Source organism: Amblyomma americanum, chromosome 10 (assembly GCF_052857255.1).
Source record: "Amblyomma americanum isolate KBUSLIRL-KWMA chromosome 10, ASM5285725v1, whole genome shotgun sequence".
Taxonomy (NCBI): domain Eukaryota; kingdom Metazoa; phylum Arthropoda; class Arachnida; order Ixodida; family Ixodidae; genus Amblyomma; species Amblyomma americanum.
Window position 1 is genome coordinate 38,326,097 of NC_135506.1, and position 21,767 is coordinate 38,347,863.

The 21,767-nt window shown below is 47.0% G+C and overlaps 1 protein-coding gene and 1 long non-coding RNA gene across 3 annotated transcripts in view; both read right to left on the reverse strand.

Moving 5' to 3' along the window:
• The window catches only part of LOC144107736 (uncharacterized), a 360,923-nt gene that overhangs the window by 269,554 nt on the left and 69,602 nt on the right, over positions 1 to 21,767 (reverse strand). The window lies entirely within an intron of this gene.
• Positions 1 to 21,767, reverse strand: part of LOC144107012 (uncharacterized) — an 88,201-nt gene that overhangs the window by 45,570 nt on the left and 20,864 nt on the right. Inside the window, exons 5-9 of the mRNA XM_077639989.1 lie at positions 17,189 to 17,218; positions 15,074 to 15,103; positions 12,522 to 12,551; positions 7,748 to 7,789; positions 2,623 to 2,745 (exon numbers count right to left, since the gene is read on the reverse strand). Coding sequence (XP_077496115.1) covers positions 2,623 to 2,745; positions 7,748 to 7,789; positions 12,522 to 12,551; positions 15,074 to 15,103; positions 17,189 to 17,218 — 255 coding nt within the window. The remainder of the gene's footprint in view (positions 1 to 2,622; positions 2,746 to 7,747; positions 7,790 to 12,521; positions 12,552 to 15,073; positions 15,104 to 17,188; positions 17,219 to 21,767) is intronic.

Below are 21,767 nucleotides of genomic sequence, written 5' to 3' on the forward strand. Positions count from 1 at the left end.
TATTTTTTTAGGGCTGCCAAGCGAATTGATAATTTCGCGGAGCCAGAGACGCTAATGCAATTCAAGTAAGCTTAACATCACCATGCCGGAAAGCGAACCGCGAATGTGCTTCGATCTAAGAGAGCCAGCCACGTTCAAATGAACCAAGCGTTTGGGCGGGGCCGGATAGGTTTGTTTGGCACTTGCATGGCTCCGGATCTTACCAAATGGTGAGTTTGTGCGGTCTCCATTGTTTTTGATTCAAACTTTTGGAGAGCCTAGGAAGGATATCGGAGTTCAAGAGAAGCTGCCCCGACATGCTGTCTATTGTATTGGTCCCTGCCTGCTGCCTTGCGGCCGTGAGTCATCGAGCTGCGGAGTCTCCGGCAAGCAGTTTGCAGCGGCTACGAGAGCGGGGGGCGAGGCATCCCCCCTACCTTCCAACAAAGGCTCGTCGGCGCGAACACCCTCCAGGCACGCTAATTTTGGATGCCTGCCGCGGGACAAGGACGAGTGCCCGGTGACCGTGCTGCTCGTCGGATGACCCCGGCACCTCGCCGTTGGCCGTTCGTCGTTGGCCTCCATTGATGAGTTCAATCGTAGGCCAACATTTAAGGATGGAAGGATGTGGAAACCTGTTTCCCCCTCCATTTCGACGCGGCCCATCTGCATCGTCGGCTGTCAGGAGAGCAACGGTTGGGCGAGGAGGGAAGTCTTCCTCATGGGGGAACAGGAACGGCGACGGGAGCGCCACCTAGTAGGTTACGCGAAATTCTGCGGGACCGGAGAGTCTCTTCGGGATCCAGCCAGGATCGTAAGTGGTTGCAGCCGCACGCTCTCGTCACCTTCCGCTGCAGGCGCACGGGGATCCGTTGTGCCTTGCCGCTGGACTTCTGGTTCCAGGCAGCGAAGCGCTCGAAGCATATGCGCGCTCTCGGCACCTTCCCCCCAAATGCTAGGGATTGGCCTTGCCCCAAGAATGCGGCGCGCACGGGAAAACCCGGCTGCCATAGTCGGCGCATACAAATGTTCGCCGCTGATACCCCTGAAGTCGCGCCCCTGCCCCAGCCTATAAGTCGGAAATCCTTACGTAGCCTTTTATTTCCGAGGAATGCCTCGTTGATGGTTTGTAGCTAGCTGGCCCGCTCCGTGTATTGATTGCAAGTGTAATAAATAGCACTTTGCTCGCCGGCACGGCTCATAAGGAAATATGACTGCGCATTCCCATTATTTTCTCCTCCCTACCCTACCTCCTCCCCCCTCAGTGCGACCTACTAACCTAATAATTGGTTTTGGGGGAAAGGAAATGGCGCAGTATCTGTCTCATATATCGTTGGACACCTGAACCGCGCCGTAAGGGAAGGGATAAAGGAGGGAGTGAAAGAAGAAAGGAAGAGAGGTGCGTAGTGGAGGGCTCCGGAATAATTTCGACCACCTGGGGATCTTTAACGTGCACTGACATCGCACAGCACACGGGCGCCTTGCCGTTTTTCCTCCATAAAAACGCAGCCGCCGCGGTCGGATTCGAACCCGGGAACTCCGGATCAGTAGTCGAGCGCCCTAACCACTGAGCCACCGCGGCGGGGTAACTACTAACCTAAGAATCTTAATTAAACATGACCGCGCGCGCCGTTGATTTTTCTAGAAAGCCTGGTTAATTTTTACTCATTGTAAGATGGAGAGCGCGTAGCCTTGAGCGTGCAGAGTGATGCCACCGGCCCTTCGCTCGCGCGCCGGCGGTGGCGCATGGCCAGAAAGACCTTGACGGTTGTCGAAACCGACCTACGGGCCTGACCAGTGAGGAATGCGCCCGGCGCAAGAAGAAAATTGATATGTTTATATGTGCTTGCCTCCCTTGGCGCGAAAAACGAACAGACGCGGAGCGCGCCTCTAAATTAAGGGCGTTGACTGCCGTCTAGCCCGAGCCACCGTGCATGCTTCAGAGAAGCGCGCCCGCTCGGCTCCCGGGACCACAACACTCGCCCAGCCATTGGCCAGCGAGGCTGCGTGCGCCAACCTGCCGGACCACTCCATCGTGTTGCTCAAGTCGTTGGACTGTCGCAGTGCCCTGTGAACAAATTGCAATTTGTCTATCTTTCACGAGTTGCATTGAATCCTCTGTGTGGTACCTTTGCTGTATAAAATTTAATTTTGTTTGAGAACCTTTAGCTCCGAACCATTTTCTGGCTTGCGACCGGCGAAAGCTGGGTACCAAACGACCACCCCCTTGTCACTTGGTAGCTAATCTCCGGCTGAGCTTGCCACACTGAGTCGAGGACATCTCCTTTGAGACTGGAGCCTCTATCCTCACCCGTTCTAAGGGTGTCTGGGAATGCACGCAAAAGTGCGCGAAAAGGTTTCAGGGTTCATATTTCAGTTTTGGGGGTTTATGTGACCTTGTCTTTAACCGCCATTCTTAGCTTTAGTTCGGTTTACGAATCTCAAACAGCCTGACATTCAGCAGTTGTAGTCATTATCACTTGGTGGTTCATGTATTTTCAATTGGATCGCATCATTTTAAAACCGAAAACATGCTATAAATTCAGGTGTCTACAGTCCGTTGGGCAACTAAAAACAATAGCGAGAGCAAAAAGCAAGTGTTTGATCAAATAGCCCTCCTGGGCACCCTCGTCAGATACTTACTCATATAAAGCCTGCCATTCTTATCCATCGCAGTTGGGACTATGATCTTCAAGCAAAGCTCTAGAATCGCCGCAGTGGTGACATAAATCCTTACATGGCCTTGAATGAAACAGTTAACAACCGCTGAAAAAAAAATATTTTATACAGTGTACGCTTAGGAAGACATGAAGAATGGTATGTACTGGTTCACTGATTTTGGCACACTCATGAGGAGCGTTAAAGCTGGAACTGGCTTTCTTTTAGGACCTGTCGTGCTTTAAACGCAGTGGATATGCCACTTTTTGATCACGGTCAAAAATTACCAGTCAGCATGAATTTGATTGCTGTACAAGAGTGCGGGACCACCTAATCCTTTTATTTCAAAGTCATCAGACCTGAAAACGCGGAATTACTGTACTCGATTCCATACTTCCTATAGAACACTGACATTTATCCGCGCAAATGTCACCTGTTTCAAAGGTTCGTCGTTGAAAACTGTGGAATCGTTCTAGCATAGATGCGAAAACAAAACTTGTGAAACAGATTGTGCGCCCTGTGTAAATTCGAGAAGTTCAGGAACTACACAATACGTCTGATCGGTGATCGTAGTGTGCCTTTGATTTGAATTTTGATACTTAGCTTGTTTAATAAAGTCAAATATTAAAAAGCTGATTTCGTTCACTTTTGTGACTGGCTAGCGGAGTAATACTGTACGCCGAGGACCGTGGCCCAGTGTTAAGAACTGCTGTTTTTTTTAAGTTGTATCCTACTATAGTTGAAAAATGAGCTTCTCTAAGAGATAAATGTTCTCGTTTGACTTTTACGACATGCAAACTCATGAAAAAATGAAGTGGCGAACCGACATCTGGTAACGACTTACGTACGAAGAGAGATTTACATGGACGCGCTGAATTAGCCAGGAACAACGAAGTTCGACGAAGGAAGAAGAAAAACCTATAGCCCCTGCATTGCATAACACTTGCAATGTGCCGCATAATGCAATTCGGCCACGTGACGGCTTCACTAAAGGTGTGTAGTGTGGCTTAACTCCGTCCGTCAGAACGGTACCGAATCGATGCCGCAATCGGGTCGATGCGAAGCAGGAGTGGTACAGCCACGTCCTGGTGCCGTGGACAACTTCGAAGATTGGACGTTCAAAGGAGAGAATAATGCCTTGGCAGAGAATTTCGTAATGGACATCGCTGATTTGGCGGAGCGCGTCGTATGGGTCAAATTATCGGTGATGAAGCTTTTCATAGAGCTGTCGAATGCACCTTAGCCTCCATTACCAGACTTGCTCGCCGGCGGTTACTGACACCTGTGTGAATGTGATTTTTCTTGCTGGTGCCGGATTCGCGGACGAGCAAGTTGGCATGACTAATGAATTTCTCAGCGCCCGTAACAAAGACGTAAGCAAGTTCTGAAAGCAGCATTGCACTTAACATGGTTATGGCTTCACGGCTGTGGACTAAACGGAATAACCGAATCGCGTAGTTTCTTCGATTGCAGTGCTATATACAAAGGGGACATAAGAGAGTATGGTGTCCGAGTTTCGACGGTCCGCGTAGAAAAATAATGAAATGTCGGCGACCATCTTATTGAGCCGTTTGGTGAGGCCGTTGGTTTGAGGGCGTATGTTTTGCAGAGGTTTGTGCCTAAGTTCCTAACCTCCTGCGAAACGGCAGAGGTGAACGCTGTTCCCCTGTAAGTTAAAACGAACATGGATCTTCTGTTGAAAAGTGCAAGGTTGTGAATCGAGGTCGCAAATTCCGCAGCGGTGCTATTGGGAAGTGGCTTGGTTTCCCAATAATGGCTTAGATATTCGGCGGTGACCACTATGTAGCGGTTATCCAGCAAAGACCACGGAAATTCGGAAATTGGTCAAGTTCCTGATGACGTGGTACGAAACGTTTTTTCCGGGATAGGAGCACGAGAAAGTGATTCACCGTTTCTTTCCGGATTTAGAGACGATGGGAACATCAAATTAGTGCAGTCGAAGGCTCTTGTGTGCAAGCCGTCCCGAGAGGATCTTTTAAGGTTCGCCCGCCAACAGAGAGGTAGCCACTGACGACTCTGAAAGGGCGGCCGTACAAATTAGGGCGAAATTTCGTTACTGCCTACACATTTGCTCGGCATTTTATATTGGTGATGGGAGATTTAGCCTCGAAAAGTGACAAGGTGCGGCCTACGTAAGCGACTACTCCATCGAGACCATCCTGCCACTACAAAAGGACCACACCGAGGCCGACGTTGCTTGAGTCTGTGTGGAGTTCCATCAAAGTCCATCATCCACTAGAAGGTTGCACGAGTTGAGCAGAGCCCCCTGAATCCGTCTTCGAAAGCTTGTTCTTGCTGCAGAACCCAGAAGAACGGTTCTACATTTTTGGTGCTCAGGTATTTCAGCTATCGGGTAGAAGTTTCTCCACAAAACGCCAGTAACATGTGCAGAGACAAAGCGGCGCGCACTTCGCTTATCGGCGGGGACGCGAAGAGCAGTGATGGTGGTTGTTTTGTCGAGGTCTGCGCTACCTCCCTTAGCGCTCGCACTTTAAGCGCTCAAGGGAATGACCAACACCTCTGGTGCTCCTCGATGGTGTTGGAGAAAGTCACAAAGTGTTTAGCTACACGAGGCGGGCCTGCGATTTCAGATCTGCAAGCACAGTGTTCATCATCCGCTGAAAATTTCCAGGCGCTGAGAACAGGCCGAAAAGGAGCACCCAGAATACCTGCAAACCATTCGAGTCAATAAAGGCTGTGGTCTCCCGGTCACGTTCGTCCATTTAGAGTTGCCGATGGCCTCTACGTAAATCGAGTGACGAATAGTATGTCGCATAGCTCAGCCGTTTCCGGGAGCATCATTGCGCTGCAGATAATAAGCGCCTTTTGGTGAACCATAGAGTCATGGGGTATCATCTTTGCCACGAGAACAAGCGACGCCCATGAGAAGCAAACGAGGCTTCCCTCAAACCTGATCGAATGCCGGGGCACGCTGAGCTCCTGAATGATGACGGCTGCACCGTGCTCCCGAAGGAAACTGAAACCGAGCATCAGGCCTTTACAGCACTCGGGTAGCACAGCAAAGCAAGCACGGAAAGCAGCACCGCGGATCTCTACTTGCGAGGTGCAGACGCCAATTGTCGTCACCACATGGCTAGATCGAGAAGCCAGAAGTTTTCCGAAGGTGGTGGCGAACAGACTTCTTACAGATGAATATGCTCTGGTAGCAACGAGAGCGGGAACGTCGTGGTTGTCGCCGGTTACCGGAATTTGTGCGGTAACCAATCAGTCACAGAACGTCCCTGAGGTCGTCGGGTAAGGTCACCGTCGGTCAGATCGTCGCGGCATATTGTCAGGCGGAAGCCGACTATGCAGCAGCTATCAAGGAAGCTGTCTATCAAGGCGGCCTTGCACTGGAGGGCGCGGTCTTCAACTACACGAGGCAGGTCTGCCATTTCAGGTCGCCACGCACAGTGTCTATCCACTGAAAGTTTGCAGGAGCTGGGAACAGGTCGGAAAGAAGCACCCACAATTCTAGCAAACCACCCTGGTACTTGCTTCGGAGTTGACCAGGGAACGATGGGCGGCTTGGCGAAGAGAACAGCCTCGGGGATGGATACCGGGACTGCTCGATATCTCACTGCACGGTCGAGATGAGTCTCGAGAAGGCACCCTCAAATCGAGTTTTTGTCAAGGGAAGTTGCGGACGATGTGGCTAGGCTCCCCGCAGTTTTAGCAGAGTGGCCGAATATTTGGCGTGCGCCACATGTGCGCTTTAATCATGGTAATCTTATACTCCTGCAGCAGGGTGGTTCGAACTGTCATTGGGTACCGCAGAGCAGGCACAGGAGCCACGGGGGAAAAGCCTGGCGTCGCAAGTGCTGGAAAACTAAGTGCGCATCGCTGCAGGTCTTCGCGTAGGCTGCCGACTATTGATCGGGTGATGGCTACAGTATACGCCGCATTGCATCGTAGAGCGCTTCCCTTACAGCAGCGACGCTTTCCTGTGGAGCTTCGAGGTGAAGTTTCTTTTGTTCTTCACACACAAGGCGCCTCACAATCTCCTGAAGTTATAGGCTTGACGGGATGCGATGCTACTACGCTAGCCTGACGGCCGTAGTGCGCGCCGAGTTAATGCAGATAACGCTCCATACTCGGTCCCTCCTTGGTAAAGTCGGCCACAGTTCTTGGCGGGTTGGCGACCGATCCCGCTAACTACTCTTTCTTGGCACCGTGTATTAAGTAGCGTTCCTTCTTGGCCTCATGGCCTCTGTGAACATGGCGATGGTCTCGCTCGGCTGCTGCGACCCCACTCGTTCGGAACATCTGTAATTATTTTCCTGTTGGTGAAGGAAGCTTCGTCGTGCTCTAGCAACGCTTTTGCTGAGACTACAGTGCGAAGTAAACGTACAGCAATTTACGCTCACCGTGCAACTCGTTTCGCCGACAAGCTTTGCAACGGGCCTTCAACGTCCTCGAACAGGAACGAAGAGATGGACACCACCAGAATTCCGAGTTGTTGGGCTACCCGTGATGCACGTCATGGCCCTGACTACTGTTGATAGTTGGCCTAACTTCCGCTGTAGGCCTCGAGAAGCGTAAATGGGACGTCAGGCAGCACTAACTCCACCAAATATGTCACCGATCAACGGCTGGCGTACACAGGTAGATGACGAACAGTTCGGCCGCGTGCCGACGACACTACATGGGTTCGTAGTGTTGGGATTTCAATGCAGCTTTCTTGGTCCTCAAGATCGGCATTCCTGGATGGAGCTCTGTGGAATTCAGCTCATGCTTCCGCTTCTACCGGCATGGCTGTTATTGCCACATTTACAGCCCCAGCATAATACAAGCAAGCTGTTAGAAAATTGTAAGTCGTGTGATCAGATGAGGATCTAGTCAATGTACATTGCGCAGGTTCACGCCTGAATAAAACTTCCCCTAAATTTTAATGCAAGATTTGTTAGTGTCACATCTGGACACTGAAACTCTGTGGCAATTAACCTCGCGCCGCAGTATTGGTTATTGCAGCCTAACACAGCAATCATAAAGATATTCATAAATCCGAGTGAACTTGTTTTAATTATTCGCAGCATCCCATGAACATAATTTTTCTTTTGGCAACATCTTTCTATCAATACCGGCTTACCTGTCTTGAACCTTGGATCTTCTTCAGTAACAGCGCTGGTGGCTAGAGAGGAGTACAAAGAGTTGCTTTATTTAAATCAGTGTGCGGTTTAATGGCTAAGGTAAAAAGAAGTTCAGAAAATGCTTCTTAAAACGCTTTTCGAGACAGCGTTTCAAGACACGTAGTCAAAACGCGGCTAAGGCAAGAACAGTAAAAAAAAACGTTGCAACAAAAACGGTTGGGCAAAGGAAAAACTGACACCGTGCTTTAGGATGAATTGCTACTTAGGGCGTTACGCTCTGAAATAGAAAGCGGGTGGCAAATGATGCGGTGAGGTACGAGTGCTTAAAGCGGCTTATTCTGGGGCTCTAACGGTTGTTTTTGTGCTCCAGAAACACAGCCAGCACTCGTCAATTTTTGGTTTGTCCGGTTCCACATGGCACGTGCCCACCGTGCCCACCGTGCCAATCGTAGCAGATGGCACTTAATGACTGGTCTTGAGAGGTTGCTCGGGAATAGAAACCTTCGCTCAATCCCCACCGATTTACTACTGCACCACTGCGCCAAGAGTCGCATGATGGTTCTCAGCGATCAAAAGTGGAGAAGGAAAAGTTCCCCATGTATGGGCAATAACCTACTAACACTATCGCGTCATATCTTTGAAACAGAGCTGAAGGTTTCTTTCGCCGACCTTTGACTCAAGACTGTTTGACCTTGAAATTCGAAGCCTCAACCGTTTCCATTCCCCAAAAATCAAATATTATTATTATTTTTATTATTATTATTATTATTATTATTATTATTATTATTATTATTATTATTATTATTATTATTATTATTATTATTATTATTATTATTATTACTATTATTATTATCTTTAGTAAAAGCGATGTGCATGCACACCTAACTCCAATTTGTTCTAACCAAGATAAATCGTCGGCCATTTGTTCTGCTTCTATTAGGGTGAGTGCCACAATTCTAGAACCACAAGAGTCGGCGGAAATTTCAACTGCGACGATCCAATGAAGGCCGGGTGTCGAAGAAAAAATACCAAATCTACGTTGCGGAAAGGGTCAGCATTTTTCCTAATTACACTAGTTGTGAGTGCCAGAAGTTCAACAGTAAGTAATCATTGGTAAAGCAGCCTCAGCAAGTTCTTGTCACCATTCTCAATCCTGCATCCTATAGATCATATTCCATATAATTAGCGTAAAGAAGATATGCGGAATGAACATACAATCGAGGATAAATGAACTATGAGAGAGGCTTGCTATAAGTAAGTAGCTGGTTACCAGAGAAAACACTGCGGAAGTTACTGATAAAAGTTCAGGCTGAGAGATCAAATAAGAGAGCCACGTTAGTGGTCATGTCAAGGACATCTCAAAGCATTTGAGTAAGGAGACTCCAGTGACCACGAATCGGAATGCAAATGCGCACCTACATTTTTCTTAGGTATTCCCGTGGCATGTATCTTGTACCACGATCCTCAATCTGTAGCACGCTTCACAGTGCGCTTCAGAAGGACCGCGCTTTCCGTTCTCTCATGCTACATTACTGCGCAGTTTTCCGCAAAGAACCATTCATTCAGTGTCGTTAGATGCGGTGAGTTTGTAGGCCCTTACTATTTGTGCAGGCGGTTTATTAGCCATGCGGCACTTTCCTAAAAAGTTTAAACCGCATCTACCTTTCTAACCACAGCGCGCCCAACACGCTCTTGTTTTATTCAAATGATTGCTAGCGTCCACAAGCCTCTTATCGTTAAAACCGTCTAATTTTTCTCATCTGATGATCCGGTACGCTCACAGTCGCAGAAACGAAGTCTGTTTAGCTAACATCGGGCGTAAAATCTGCCTTGCGCCACGAAGTAATAGATGGCATTAGGAAAAGTAAAGTGAGAAGAGAACCAAGAGAAGAGATGAGCTGTAAAATGGTGGTCAACACACAGCATTCTCACAGCTTTCAAGTCGCTTACCATAACAGGTGAAGAACATAAGGCGGATGATTTATCGTGCTTAGGCCAAATAGAAATTATGGGCACTGGCACATAATTTGTCTCTGGCTGCGGTTCAAGGCTTGGTTTTGGTTTGGTTTGGTTTAGGGGGTTTAACGTCCCAAAAGAACTCAGGTTATGAGGGATGCCGTAGAGAATGGCTTCAGAAATTTCTACCTCCTGGGATTCTGACACCGCCCAGTACACGGACTTCTAGGATTTCGCCCCCAGCGAAATTCGTCTGCCGCAGCCAGGAACAAACCCCCGTCTTTAGGGTCAGGAGCCGAGCGCCATAACCACTGAGCCGCCTCGGCGGCCGATGCACGGTTTTCAACGTGAAGGTGGCTTTAGTCAAACGTCAACAAAATCGGACTTCAGCATCACCTTCTGGGCACAGTGTAAATCATTTTTTATGTATTTATTTTCTGTCCCATTTCTATTATCGGGCTTTTCCCTGAATTTTGTATATTTCTTTTTACCACTAGCTTAACAAAGGACGAAGGAAAAGACAGGCCTTTGTGTAGGAAAGGGCTAACCCTTTGAATCAAATTCCACGAACGAAACAGTGCTTTTTTGCAGCATTTGGGCTCTATTAGAGCATTTGTCCTTTCTTTCCAATCACGTGGAAGCAAGCTAAAAAAATACTTCCTGAGTACGAGGAGCACTAACATTGCCATAGGTAGGTATTAATATTCAAAGGCAGTAGCATATCAAGAGCCAAGGTTCTAGGGGCCTCTCGGCATACTATGAGCCGTAATACTCTCCGCTGGTTGATAGAAACCGACAAACGTCAAATTACCTTTGGACGGCTGAGCAGCACAGGAAGCCAAAAAATAAAGCCTCTGAATCTTAATGATTGGAACGAAATGTTGAATATTGACTATAGAGAGGGTGGATATGGATGAAACTGATCAGAGAACGTGCGAAAATTTAGAAACTAATCTGCCTAAAAAGATTACTTTTCTTTGCGATGGTATGATTATCTTCAGAACGATAGACAGCAGAAGGCCAATCTTTTGCCTGTACTTTATAAGAGAACGTGAGAATATAATGAACTATATTTCATATACAGAAACAGCGCAAAAGTGACCCTCGATATCTCTTTTCCTCCAATATCACAAAACAAATTTGATACAGCTGCCATCTGGTGTGTCACAACGAACGCTCCATTTCATTTCCATTATCTCCAGAGGTCTCTGCAACAGTGTTATTGCTCATGATGCACTGAATCACATTGCTATTCACTATAAGCGGAAAAGCGCTCTTCGAAGGGTGATAAAGCAATGGCAAAAAGGATGCCAACAGAGAGCCGCTCTCTCTATTTGTTCGTGAGAAAAGGTTACCGAAACATGTCATCAAGTGGATTGGAAAGATTGGGCTTACCCTGTCCTTTTGAGGATATTGCGAGACAGCTTTAATGCGATATTACCTATATACGCAGCAATTCCACGTTAAGTCTAATCGTTAAATGCCGCAAGTGAGAACCTAGATCAGCGTGTCCTGAACTACCACCATTGAAAAATCTTTTAAAAAAAGGCTTGCAGTGCACAGGTTTGCATACAACGGAAGCAAACAGACAGTGACATCGGAGCACACTGGTGTGCTCGTCGTGTTATTTGTGCTATTAATGAAAAAAAAAATGTGTATTTCATTGCCAAAAGACAAGTGTGTATCAAATAGTATGAAAAACATGCCGTCGGTGCGATTCCAGCCTACGGCCTCCAGATTTCCCGTCCGGTGCTCTGCCAGCTAAGCTATGGGGGTATTTCGAAAGTATTTATGCTGTCTGGAACCTAATCTGGAAAGCGTTCGCCTTTTGATGCCTTGGGTAGCGCAAGAAGGTCCATGCGCCGCTTCCGCCATCATGGTACTAATAGTTTTGCAGTACGTACAACATAGCCGCTGCGGACGAGGGCAACGCTGGGAAACTCAAGTTACGTTACGGGCACCATTTGACGTAGTACAGTTGCTGCTAGACAGAGGCTCTGGTGCATTATAAAAGCGGACAGCCACCGGACCTCCGTTGTTAAAGCTTTGGTTGCGGATCCTACACCCAGAATTTGGTTAATTGGTGGACCAAAATAAGATATGAAAACTTTCCCTAATGCTCCTCCCTGCGGTATCTGTTGGCTTCCTTCTAATCTATCACAGCGAAGCTCTCATAGCACAAACCATTTTTATTGTGTCCTAGGATGACTTTTCAAGCTCGAATGACATTATCAAAATGGCTGCTGCATGCAACCATTTGGTAATGGCTGCATTATAAGGTTAAACATCGCTTCTGTACGCAAAGCCGCTGCAGTACAGACACCCGACAAATGTAACAGAAGTCGTCCAGCGAGTACTTTGAGCAGCTATTAGCGGCGCGGCGCTCTCGACATCAATTTCCAGATCATGCGGCACGGAGATTTTGCGGCGGCTCACAATACCAGGCGCACTGCTACCGGCCTAGCTGCTTACGGTGCCGGTGGGCGCTTACGATGGTGGGTTCTCGGGATGAACCTGAAGCACTCTGGATACTTATCATTGGATATGGAAGAGTTTTTAACGTCACGTCTTCCTCCTCACTCACGTACATTCACCTCAACAAAAGATAACCAGTGCCTTTAATGGGAAACGTGCTCTACCGCTGGAGTGCAGTGTCGTGAAGATTGCATCCCGAAGCTACTTTTTTCTATTCGCTCCGTTCTGTGCATTCAGCAACCCTAAATCTGGGGAAATCTTTAGCTCCATTTTTGCACTATATAAAATAACATTAATTTCCCGCTATCACTGAGCGCACTTCCACACTTCACAGCCGCTTACCTTCAGTCATTGTGGTGGTAAGCTGAGTTGCTGGTAAATAAAAGTGGAGAAAATTACTCAGAGATCAGTACAATATTTTGCATAGTCTTTGAAAGGAGCTGCTATGGATTTTATTTTTATCCCCTTCACAAATATACCTGCTTGAATGCGCTTGGGTCGCCGTGAATTTAGATTCAGAAGTCTCGGCTAGGTGAAAGAGAGCAACGCGAAATTTGCACAGAAGACAGACACCGCATGAACTTGTACAACTACTTTTGTTCTGGCAAATCTGCGACGAGAAGAGGAATAATGCAAAAAATGAATACAAACGGCGATATTTTTAACGAAAGCTGTAATAGGACATATAGTAAAGCAACACTTCGTCCACGAGGGCTTGCTAGAAAAACAGTTCTAAGTGAGCGGTCTAATGAAGCTGGTGCTCTCTATTTGTAGAATCGCACCGGTGGTCTGTACGACCTCATCCACGCAGTCGTTTAAGACCGCTTCAATACGTAGTCTTGTGTACAAACTAGACATCCACGCGTAGTAGACAAGAATTTGCTGTGTCAGTAGGCCTCAATAGCTTCTCTAATGCGCATGTTGTTAAGCATGCGAACCTAAGACATCACAGTGCACCGAATCTGGATGAGACATGTTTTGCAAAGGGAGGCTGGGTGGCCTTTAATGCCATGCTTGATGTCATATTTGTGCTAATGCAAACTAGTCATAGCCTGTGCCTTTGACGCAAGACGGATCTGCATTGGTTTTTCTGCGACTTCTTTGTCCCATGGAACTAGTTGCTTTTGATGATTCGTTCTGCAAATTTTTCCTTTCAGTTGAACTTTGGCAGAGCTTACATGTTTTTAAGATTGCGCGAAAGAGTGTGGCAATAAGGAATATCTAGTGACGTCATTCTGATTTACTTCGATTTTAATCTATCTGCTTTGCAGCTTTTGGGCGACTGAAAGCAAATGTCATGAAGGGTAGAGCGCTTCTGACAAGCGATTGCATTGGTTTTCAAAACTGGAATGCATACTGTGTGGCCAAGATTTTTTGGGAGCGTCGGAAAAACTCAAGCTGTCAGTACACTCGCTAATGTCAGTCTACGTCCCACACATCAGTATATGTCCTTCGTGGCGAAAAATCAACTACACTACAATACACCTGTGAGCTGTGGGTTTCGAAAGAAAGACAAAAATGACCCGTGTAGTGGAGCTAACAATTTTTTCACTAATAGAACAAAGCGTCACTTGTGACCTTGCTCTTTGCTGAAATTATCCTTTAATGACTTAAAGTACCTGCCTGTTTTGTTCATGAACCTGAGAAAATAATTTATGGAAGCACGTCTATGACGTCAGGTGTTCGTGAATGATCGTGTCTATACTTATCGCGGAAACATAGCCTGTGCCTTTAATGCAAAACGTGCCTGCATTGGTTTTGTTGCCACCTCCGCTTCGCTAAAATTACCTGTGACGCGGAAAAGTCGCAAGAGAAATGCCTACAACAGCTTTCATGCAGGGTGCATATATGTGTCACTGTGTCAGCTTGTTTTTTGTACGTTTGCTTGTTCCAGGGCCAAGTGTGGTGAAAAGCATCCTAGGCAAGATCCTGGGTTGTGGAGAGATCTTCAAACTATGGAACAACTGACGCTTAATTGTCATGGGTTAACAGTTAGCTATGCAACAAATTAAGACGATAGACTATTTTTCGGCGTAAAGTGCTCGAGGTGATAAGAAGTGTCCTGAAAATAAGATGGCGTCACTACACCCAGTTCCGTGATTCATTCGGTTGTATGCAATCATGCTATGTAAGATGCACACATATTTCTTGCTTATTCAGAGTTATCAGCCATACTTAAGTGTTTAGATCATTTAACAGCTTACGTATAGTTTCCTTAGGTCACAGCGAAGCTCTCATTGCACAAATCATTTTTATTGTGTCCTAGGATGACTTTTCAAGCTCGAATGACATTATCAAAATGGCTGCTGCATGCAGTTATTTGGTAATGGCTGCTTTATAAGGTTAAGCATCGCTTCGGGTACGCAAAGCCGCTGCAGTACAGACACCGACAAATGTAACAGAAGTCGTCCAGCGAGTACTTTGAGCAGCTATTAGCGGCGCGGCGCTCTCGACATCAATTTCCAGATCATGCGGCACGGAGATTTTGCGGCGGCTCACAATACCAGGCGCACTGCTGCCGGCCTAGCTGCTTACGGTGCCGGTGGGCGCTTACGATGGTGGGTTCTCGGGATGAACCTGAAGCGCTCTGGATACTTATCATTATATATGGAAGAGTTTTTAACGTCACGTCTTCCTCCTCACTGACGTACATTCACCTCAACAAAAGATAGCCAGTGCCTTTAATGGGAAACGTGCTCTACCGCTGGAGTGCAGTGTCGTGAAGATTGCATCCCGAAGCTACTTTTTTCTATTCGCTCCGTTCTGTGCATTCAGCAACCCTAAATCTGGGGAAATCTTTAGCACCATTTCTATTCACGTACTTCAGCACTATATAAAATAACATTAATTTCCCGCTATCACTGAGCGCACTTCCACACTTCACAGCCGCTTACCTTCAGTCGTTCCGGTGGTCAGCTGAGTTGCTGGTAAATAAAAGTGGAGAAAATTACTCAGAGATCAGTACAGCAGAAATATCAATTATTTTGCATCGTCTTTCAAAGGAGCTGCTATGGATTTTATTTTTATCCCCTTCACAAATATACCTGCTTGAATGCGCTTGGGTCGCCGTGAATTTAGATTCAGAAGTCTCGGCTACGTGAAAGAGAGCAACGCGAAATTTGCACAGAAGACAGACACCGCATGAACTTGTACAACTACTTTTGTTCTGGCAACTCTGCGACGAGAAGAGGAATAATGCAAAAAATGAATACAAACGGCGATATTTTTAACGAAAGCTGTAATAGGACACATAGTAAAGCAACACTTCGTCCACGAGGGCTTGCTAGAAAAACAGTTCTAAGTGAGCGGACTAATGAAGCTGGTGCTCTCTATTTGTAGAATCGCACCGGTGGTCTGTACGACCTCATCCACGCAGTAGTTTAAGACCGGGAAACTCATGCAAGTTCTCTGCAAGGACAACGTGATCAAAGCCGCTTCAATACGTTGTCTTGTGTACAAACTAGACATCCACGCGTAGTGGACAAGAATTTGCTGTGTCAGTAGGCCTCAATAGCTTCTCTAATACGCATGTTGTTAAGCATGCGAACCTAAGACATCACAGTGCACCGAATCAGGATGAGACATGTTTTGAAAAGGGAGGATAGGTGGCCTTTAATGCCATGCTTTATGTCATATTTGTGCTAATGCGAACTAATCATTTAGATAGCCTGTGCCTTTGACGCAAGACGGATCTGCATTGGTTTTTCTGCGACTTCTTTGTCCCATGGAACTAACTGCTTTTGATGATTCGTTCTGAAAATTTTTCCTTTCAGTTGAACTTTGGCAGAGCTTACATGTTTTTAAGATTGCGCGAAAGAGTGTGGCAATAAGGAATCTCTAGTGACGTCATTCTGATTTACTTCGATTTTAATCAATCTGCTTTGCAGCTTTTGGGCGACTGAAAGCAGATGTCATGAAGGGTAGAGCGCTTCTGACAAGCGATTGCATTGGTTTTCAAAACTGGAATGCATACTGTGTGGCTAAGATTTTTTTGGAGCGTCGGAAAAACTCAAGCTGTCTATGCTTTGCGTCAACGACTTTGAATATTATGATTGGTAGGTAAGGAGGTCTCTTATACGGTGTTCATAGGTGCTTTTCCCAGTGTGTGTTAAGGAGGAATAAACATGCTGCAATCATGTAGATGAGGGCTTACAACGGCAGGTGCTCTGCAGCCGCCCTATTTGTTTTTTCAAGAAGCAGCGTCTAACAGTACACTCCCTAATGTCAGTCTACGTCCCACACATCAGTATATGTCCTTCGTGGCGTAAAATCAAATGCACTACAATACACCTGTGAGCTGTGGGTTTCGAAAGAAAGACGAAAATGACCCCTGTAGTGGAGCTAACGATTTTTTCACTAATAGAACAAAGCGTCACTTGTGACCTTGCTCTTTGCTGAAATTATCCTTTAATGACTTAAAGTACCTGCTTGTTTTGTTCATGAACCTGAGAAAATATATTATGGAAGCACGTTTATGACGTCAGGTGTCCGTGAATGATCGTATCTATACTTATCGCGGAAATATAGCCTGTGCCTTTAATGCAAAACGTGCCTGCATTGGTTTTGTTGCCACCTCCGCTTCGCTAAAATTACCTGTGACGCGGAAAAGTCGCAAGAGAAATGCCTATAACAGCTTTCATGTAGGGTGCATATATGTGTCACTGTGCCAGCTTGTTTTTTGTACGTTTGCTTGTTCCAGGGCCAAGTGTGGTGAAAAGCATCCTAGGCAAGATCCTGGGTTGTGGAGAGATCTTCAAACTATGGAACAACTGACGCTTAATTGTCATGGGTTAACAGTTACCTATGCAACAAATTAAGACGATAGACTATTTTTCGGCGTAAAGCGCTCGAGGTGATAAGAAGTGTCCTGAAAGTAAGATGGCGTCACTACACCCAGTTCCGTGATTCATTCGGTTGTATGTAATCATGCTATGTAATATGCACACATATTTCTTGCTTATTCAGAGTTATCAGCCATACTTAAGTGTTTAGATCATTTAACAGCTTACGTATAGTTTCCTTTGGTGTTAATTCGTCTTCTGTAAAGAAGCAGAGAAAAAATCACTGTGGTAACAATATAGGAGAATAAAGCAACTTTTTGACAGTCACAATAATAACTTCCTGATAATCTTTTTTCACACGTTGTTTCTGTCCGCGCAAAAAATACCAGTTTCCACGCGCTGTGAGTGATGTTAATTCTGAGGCAAAAATCAAAAGGTGACCTTTCAGAGTATTAAGTAATATTTTTGTATAATGTTTTTAAAAATATTTGAGATGTATATTTAGGTTTAACAGACGTCTAAACTTGGTTGTCGAGATTTTTGGCCTACGCGAAAGACCATTCGTAATTAGCACACAACAAAAAGTACAAGAGAAAGCACTAAAGGAAGAGAAAGATCAGACTGGCAAATATACGAAAAAGGGAGGAAGAGTAAAAATGGTGATGCACATTCCTAGCTGTAATAGTAAGATAGCTTTTAAAAGCGAATTATAAGAATGTGTGTAAATACCATGAAAGCACAGATTGCAAAGCCTGCCAGATCTGATCTTCTGATTACTTCGAGTCATTAGGGGTGAACATGACATCCACACTTTTTTAAGTGCTTGCTGAAGAGCTTAAAAGAACTGCGCAGTGAACGGGTCGGTTATAGCTTTATCGCTAAAGAACGGAAGTTCCCATGATAAGCAGAATACATATTAGACTGAAGCGTTGAATGACGGTTCTGCAGCGATGAGACGTATGTATACATTAGACGTACATTACGGCATCACCTGAATGGTTTGAAGCTCAAAACAAAATTAGCGGACGTGTATTTTAACACGAAAATCTACCTAATTGCTTTCAGCACCTCCAGGACCGTTCTGCGATAGGTGAAGTGGGCAAGGCATTTTTTACTTGTTTTTCAGCTCTTCACCACGTAAAGAAAGATCACAGTCACAACCCAGCAACTGAATAAACCCACTGCAGCATGCTGGCACAAGCGTACTGGCTTTCTCTACGCGGTTATCCACAAAACAGTGTTACGCAGGGAACTGTATGTAAATGCTAAAGAACTCTGCTTCTGCATGGAGTTCTCGGCGCCAGCTACACGACTAGTTCAGACACTTCTTTTTCTTGTCTTTATCAAAACCTCCAAAAATGGCTCCAAAGACAGTGGCCTAATTAGATGTCCCATAGCTGTGGTGTGACAGGCATTAGCAACGTCTACTCTCAAACACACGCGATGAGCACGGAAGACATGCACCATGTGCCGGCTGCGTCATGTAGAGCCTTCACCATCGGCCTTAAAGTCAGGCCTGGTCTATGGGGAGGATGGGAGGAAGATGGTTCCGCTGATGACCACTTTATTAACACTGGACGTATGCTGCTCTAGCGTTAATGACAGACTGTCGATTTGCTCTTATCCTCACCCACTGAGTCTCGGGCATTACGCCTCTTTAAGTTTGATTCCGCTTCATCTGAATTCGGTAAGGTTGCTTTGGGTACCAGGTCACATGGGTTTTCACTTAAATGAGGTTGCAGATTCCTTAGCAAGAGCCTCTCTCTGCGGCCCAATTGTTGCTGTCCTGCCAACGTGTGCATATACAGCTGCGGTTAGGTTTCGCAGCTACACAATATTTCAGGAAATTACTGCCTCGGCTCTTACATCATCCCCCGAATATCAGCATCTTCTGCATCCTTGGTGTAGCAAAGACTGGTGCTCACGCAGACTAGAGGTCTCTTTCACGCGCTTGCGTTGCCGGGTTCCCCTTCTAAATTTCTACCTTCACAGATCTGGCCTAGCGGCTTCCCCATTGTGCCCTTTTTGTGCCGACCCTGAGACAATAGATCACTTCCTGCTGTTCTGCCGCCGCTTCTCTCATTTGAGGAAGCATCTTTTGCAAATTTCATTTCATCAACTGGGCTTGCCTGTGTCCTCTGCGGTTGTTCTTTCCATTGGCGCTTTTTTGCTTGGACGAAGCGACAAGAGAGCGCGCTCTGATGTGCAAAATTTTCTTCAAGAAACGCAGCGCCTCCCATTCTAATTTCTTTTTCCCGCTCTCAGTCAGTACGATATTGAAACATTACAGGCATTGTATACTATTATGCACATTAAGCCATTGCCCCGTCTTCGATCTCCAAGTTAACAGGACCCCTGTTTTTCCGTCTTCCAATCTCTCAGGCTACATCCGATTACCACTCCTTTTCCTGCTAAAAATCTCATCTATCCAGCAATTAACCGCCTGTGTCTTGGCAGCTAAGAAGCCCGTCTGGATTTTGAAGAAGACGAAGTGTCCCTGCTAAGGTGGCTGCACATCGCTGCAGTGAAAAATCTCGCCATCCGCATAAATACGTTCCTTATATCAAGAGAACTGACTTCGCAGAAACTCAAGAAGCTCCCGAGGCTCATGCGCCGTCTGACTGGGTGGCAGTAAGCATGTCCTTCAGTCATCCCGGCAGCTGGACTGGGCTCCGAGGCTAGGCCTAGAGCCGCCGGTGACGCGCTGGCAGAGGTGGCTTCGCCGGCGTCGGTCCCTGCTCCCGGTCCATCAGCGACAGCGCACATCCCGCCTTCTTGAAATGCACCTCAGCCCGTGAGCGATCTGCCCTCTGGTCGGAACTCGGCAATGGCTGCCCAGCCTCCACTGCTGGATGGGCCTTCCACCGTGCAGCATGAGGAGGAGAGCTCTCCAATGGACCTGTCTTCAGCCCCTCCATCCGTGCCATCGGCTTTCCGCAGTTCTCAAAAGCGCCCATCAGCGGATACTGCGCAGGTTTCGTCTTCTGCAAACTCCAGCTCACAAGGCAAGCGTTCCTGCCCAGCGTATGCCAACCAGGTGGCTATGCCGACGTCGGGATCGGTATCGTATAAAGTGGCCATTAAATCTCTGGCAGTCAAAAGCCTGACAGACATTCCGAACAGGATTCTTCAGGCGAACCTGGAAGAGTGCCTTGGAACCAAAGGTTTTCGTGGCTTCACATCTAGAACTTACTCTATTACCATCGCTCTGTGGCTCCCGACTTTGGCTGCTGTCGAGCGTCTGCAAACGCTCAAGTGCATATTGATTACAAGCAAGGTCTCGGTGCCGGTTCAGGTGTACCTACTAGAAGGTTCGGACCTACAACGCTGTGTTGTTTACAACGTCGACGTTGCTGAAGACCAGACGACCCTCCAGCGTGAGCTGTACTGTCCAACCCACCGTGTCATCGTGTCACCGTGTCAGGGGCTCTCGTTCATCGTCACTCTACAGGCACCATTAACTCTCCCAGAACGACTTTACTACTTTGGCTGTATTCTGTGGCCTCGCCCTTATAAACCGAGTGCTGTCTACTGCTACAGCTGTTTCAGACCTGGCCACATGCGCCGATCGTGCCCTTTTAGAACAAAGATGAAGCTCGCCCACAAGGCACACCATCTTACAGGTGCAGGCTTTGCAAGACTGACGACAACGAGATCAGCTCTCAAACTTGCCCAACAAAACAGAAAGCAACTGAGATATTTCGGCGTAGGATCCGTAAGCAAGTGCTTCATAATGAAAACAGAGCCCCGATACAGACATCCAACAGGTCTGCTGCTCTTCAGTGGGATGAACACGACTGGCCGTAGCTTTCTGAACAAACTTGCAATCCACCTGCAGCCCCTGCCCAACCGTCGTACAGCGATAAAGTGCGTAAGGATCACCGTCACCTGCAAGCTACACAAAAGCACAGCATACTAGAACCTCTGCGGGAGGACATGGCAGCAGTTGACGACCGAATTGCACGCCTTTTAGCTGAGGTCTCTAAGCTACGGCAACGCTGTGAACTGCTTGCTCGCCGTAGACAACCAGCACTGCAGCACTGCAGGATAACTCAGCAACATCCCTCCTCCGATTTATGGTAAACCAGTTATCTAACCTGACATCAATTTTATTACAACGCTTTGAAGCCTAATCGAAAATGACGAGTGCACGTTGTTGTGGTGTGTTCCAATGAAACTGCAGAGGCCTCTCTACAAAGCTGGGAGAGCTAAAATCTCGACTTCGCATGAACAAGCTCCGTGGGTGGGCCCTGCTACTGAAGGAGACCGATGCCTTGCCATCTATTCCGGGCTTTAATGGATACACGTCTCCTTCAATGAACGACCGTTGTGTGCACACTGATGCCCCTCCGGGAAAGGCGGCGGTGTACATTGATGCGCGTTTTCCTCAAGTTCGCCTCTCTCTAGAACTGGTGCACCTCAAATCAAGAGGTAGTCGAAGTCAGTAGCTGTGAAGCTTCCCAAGACAACTGTTGTGGTCGTGTCATACTATGTAAGACCCGCCAGTGGATCTCCCAGCATTAATCTGGGGTGGTTATTAACTCTACGACGACAACACTCAGGGTGGCCTGTTTTAGTCGGTGGTGACTTCAGCGCCCCTCATCGGGACTGCGGGGACCCCACTTGAAGCCCCCGTGGTAGGCGTGTGCGGGACGGATTCGCAGATGCACTGTTTGTTTTACTCAACCATCCAGATTCAGCAACGCGGACTGTGCACCATGCTCGCAGTCCAACATGTGCTCCGGACCTTACGTGGTGGTCAGGACCCGGGACTCTATCGTGGCACCTGGAGCCAGAGTGCTGGGGT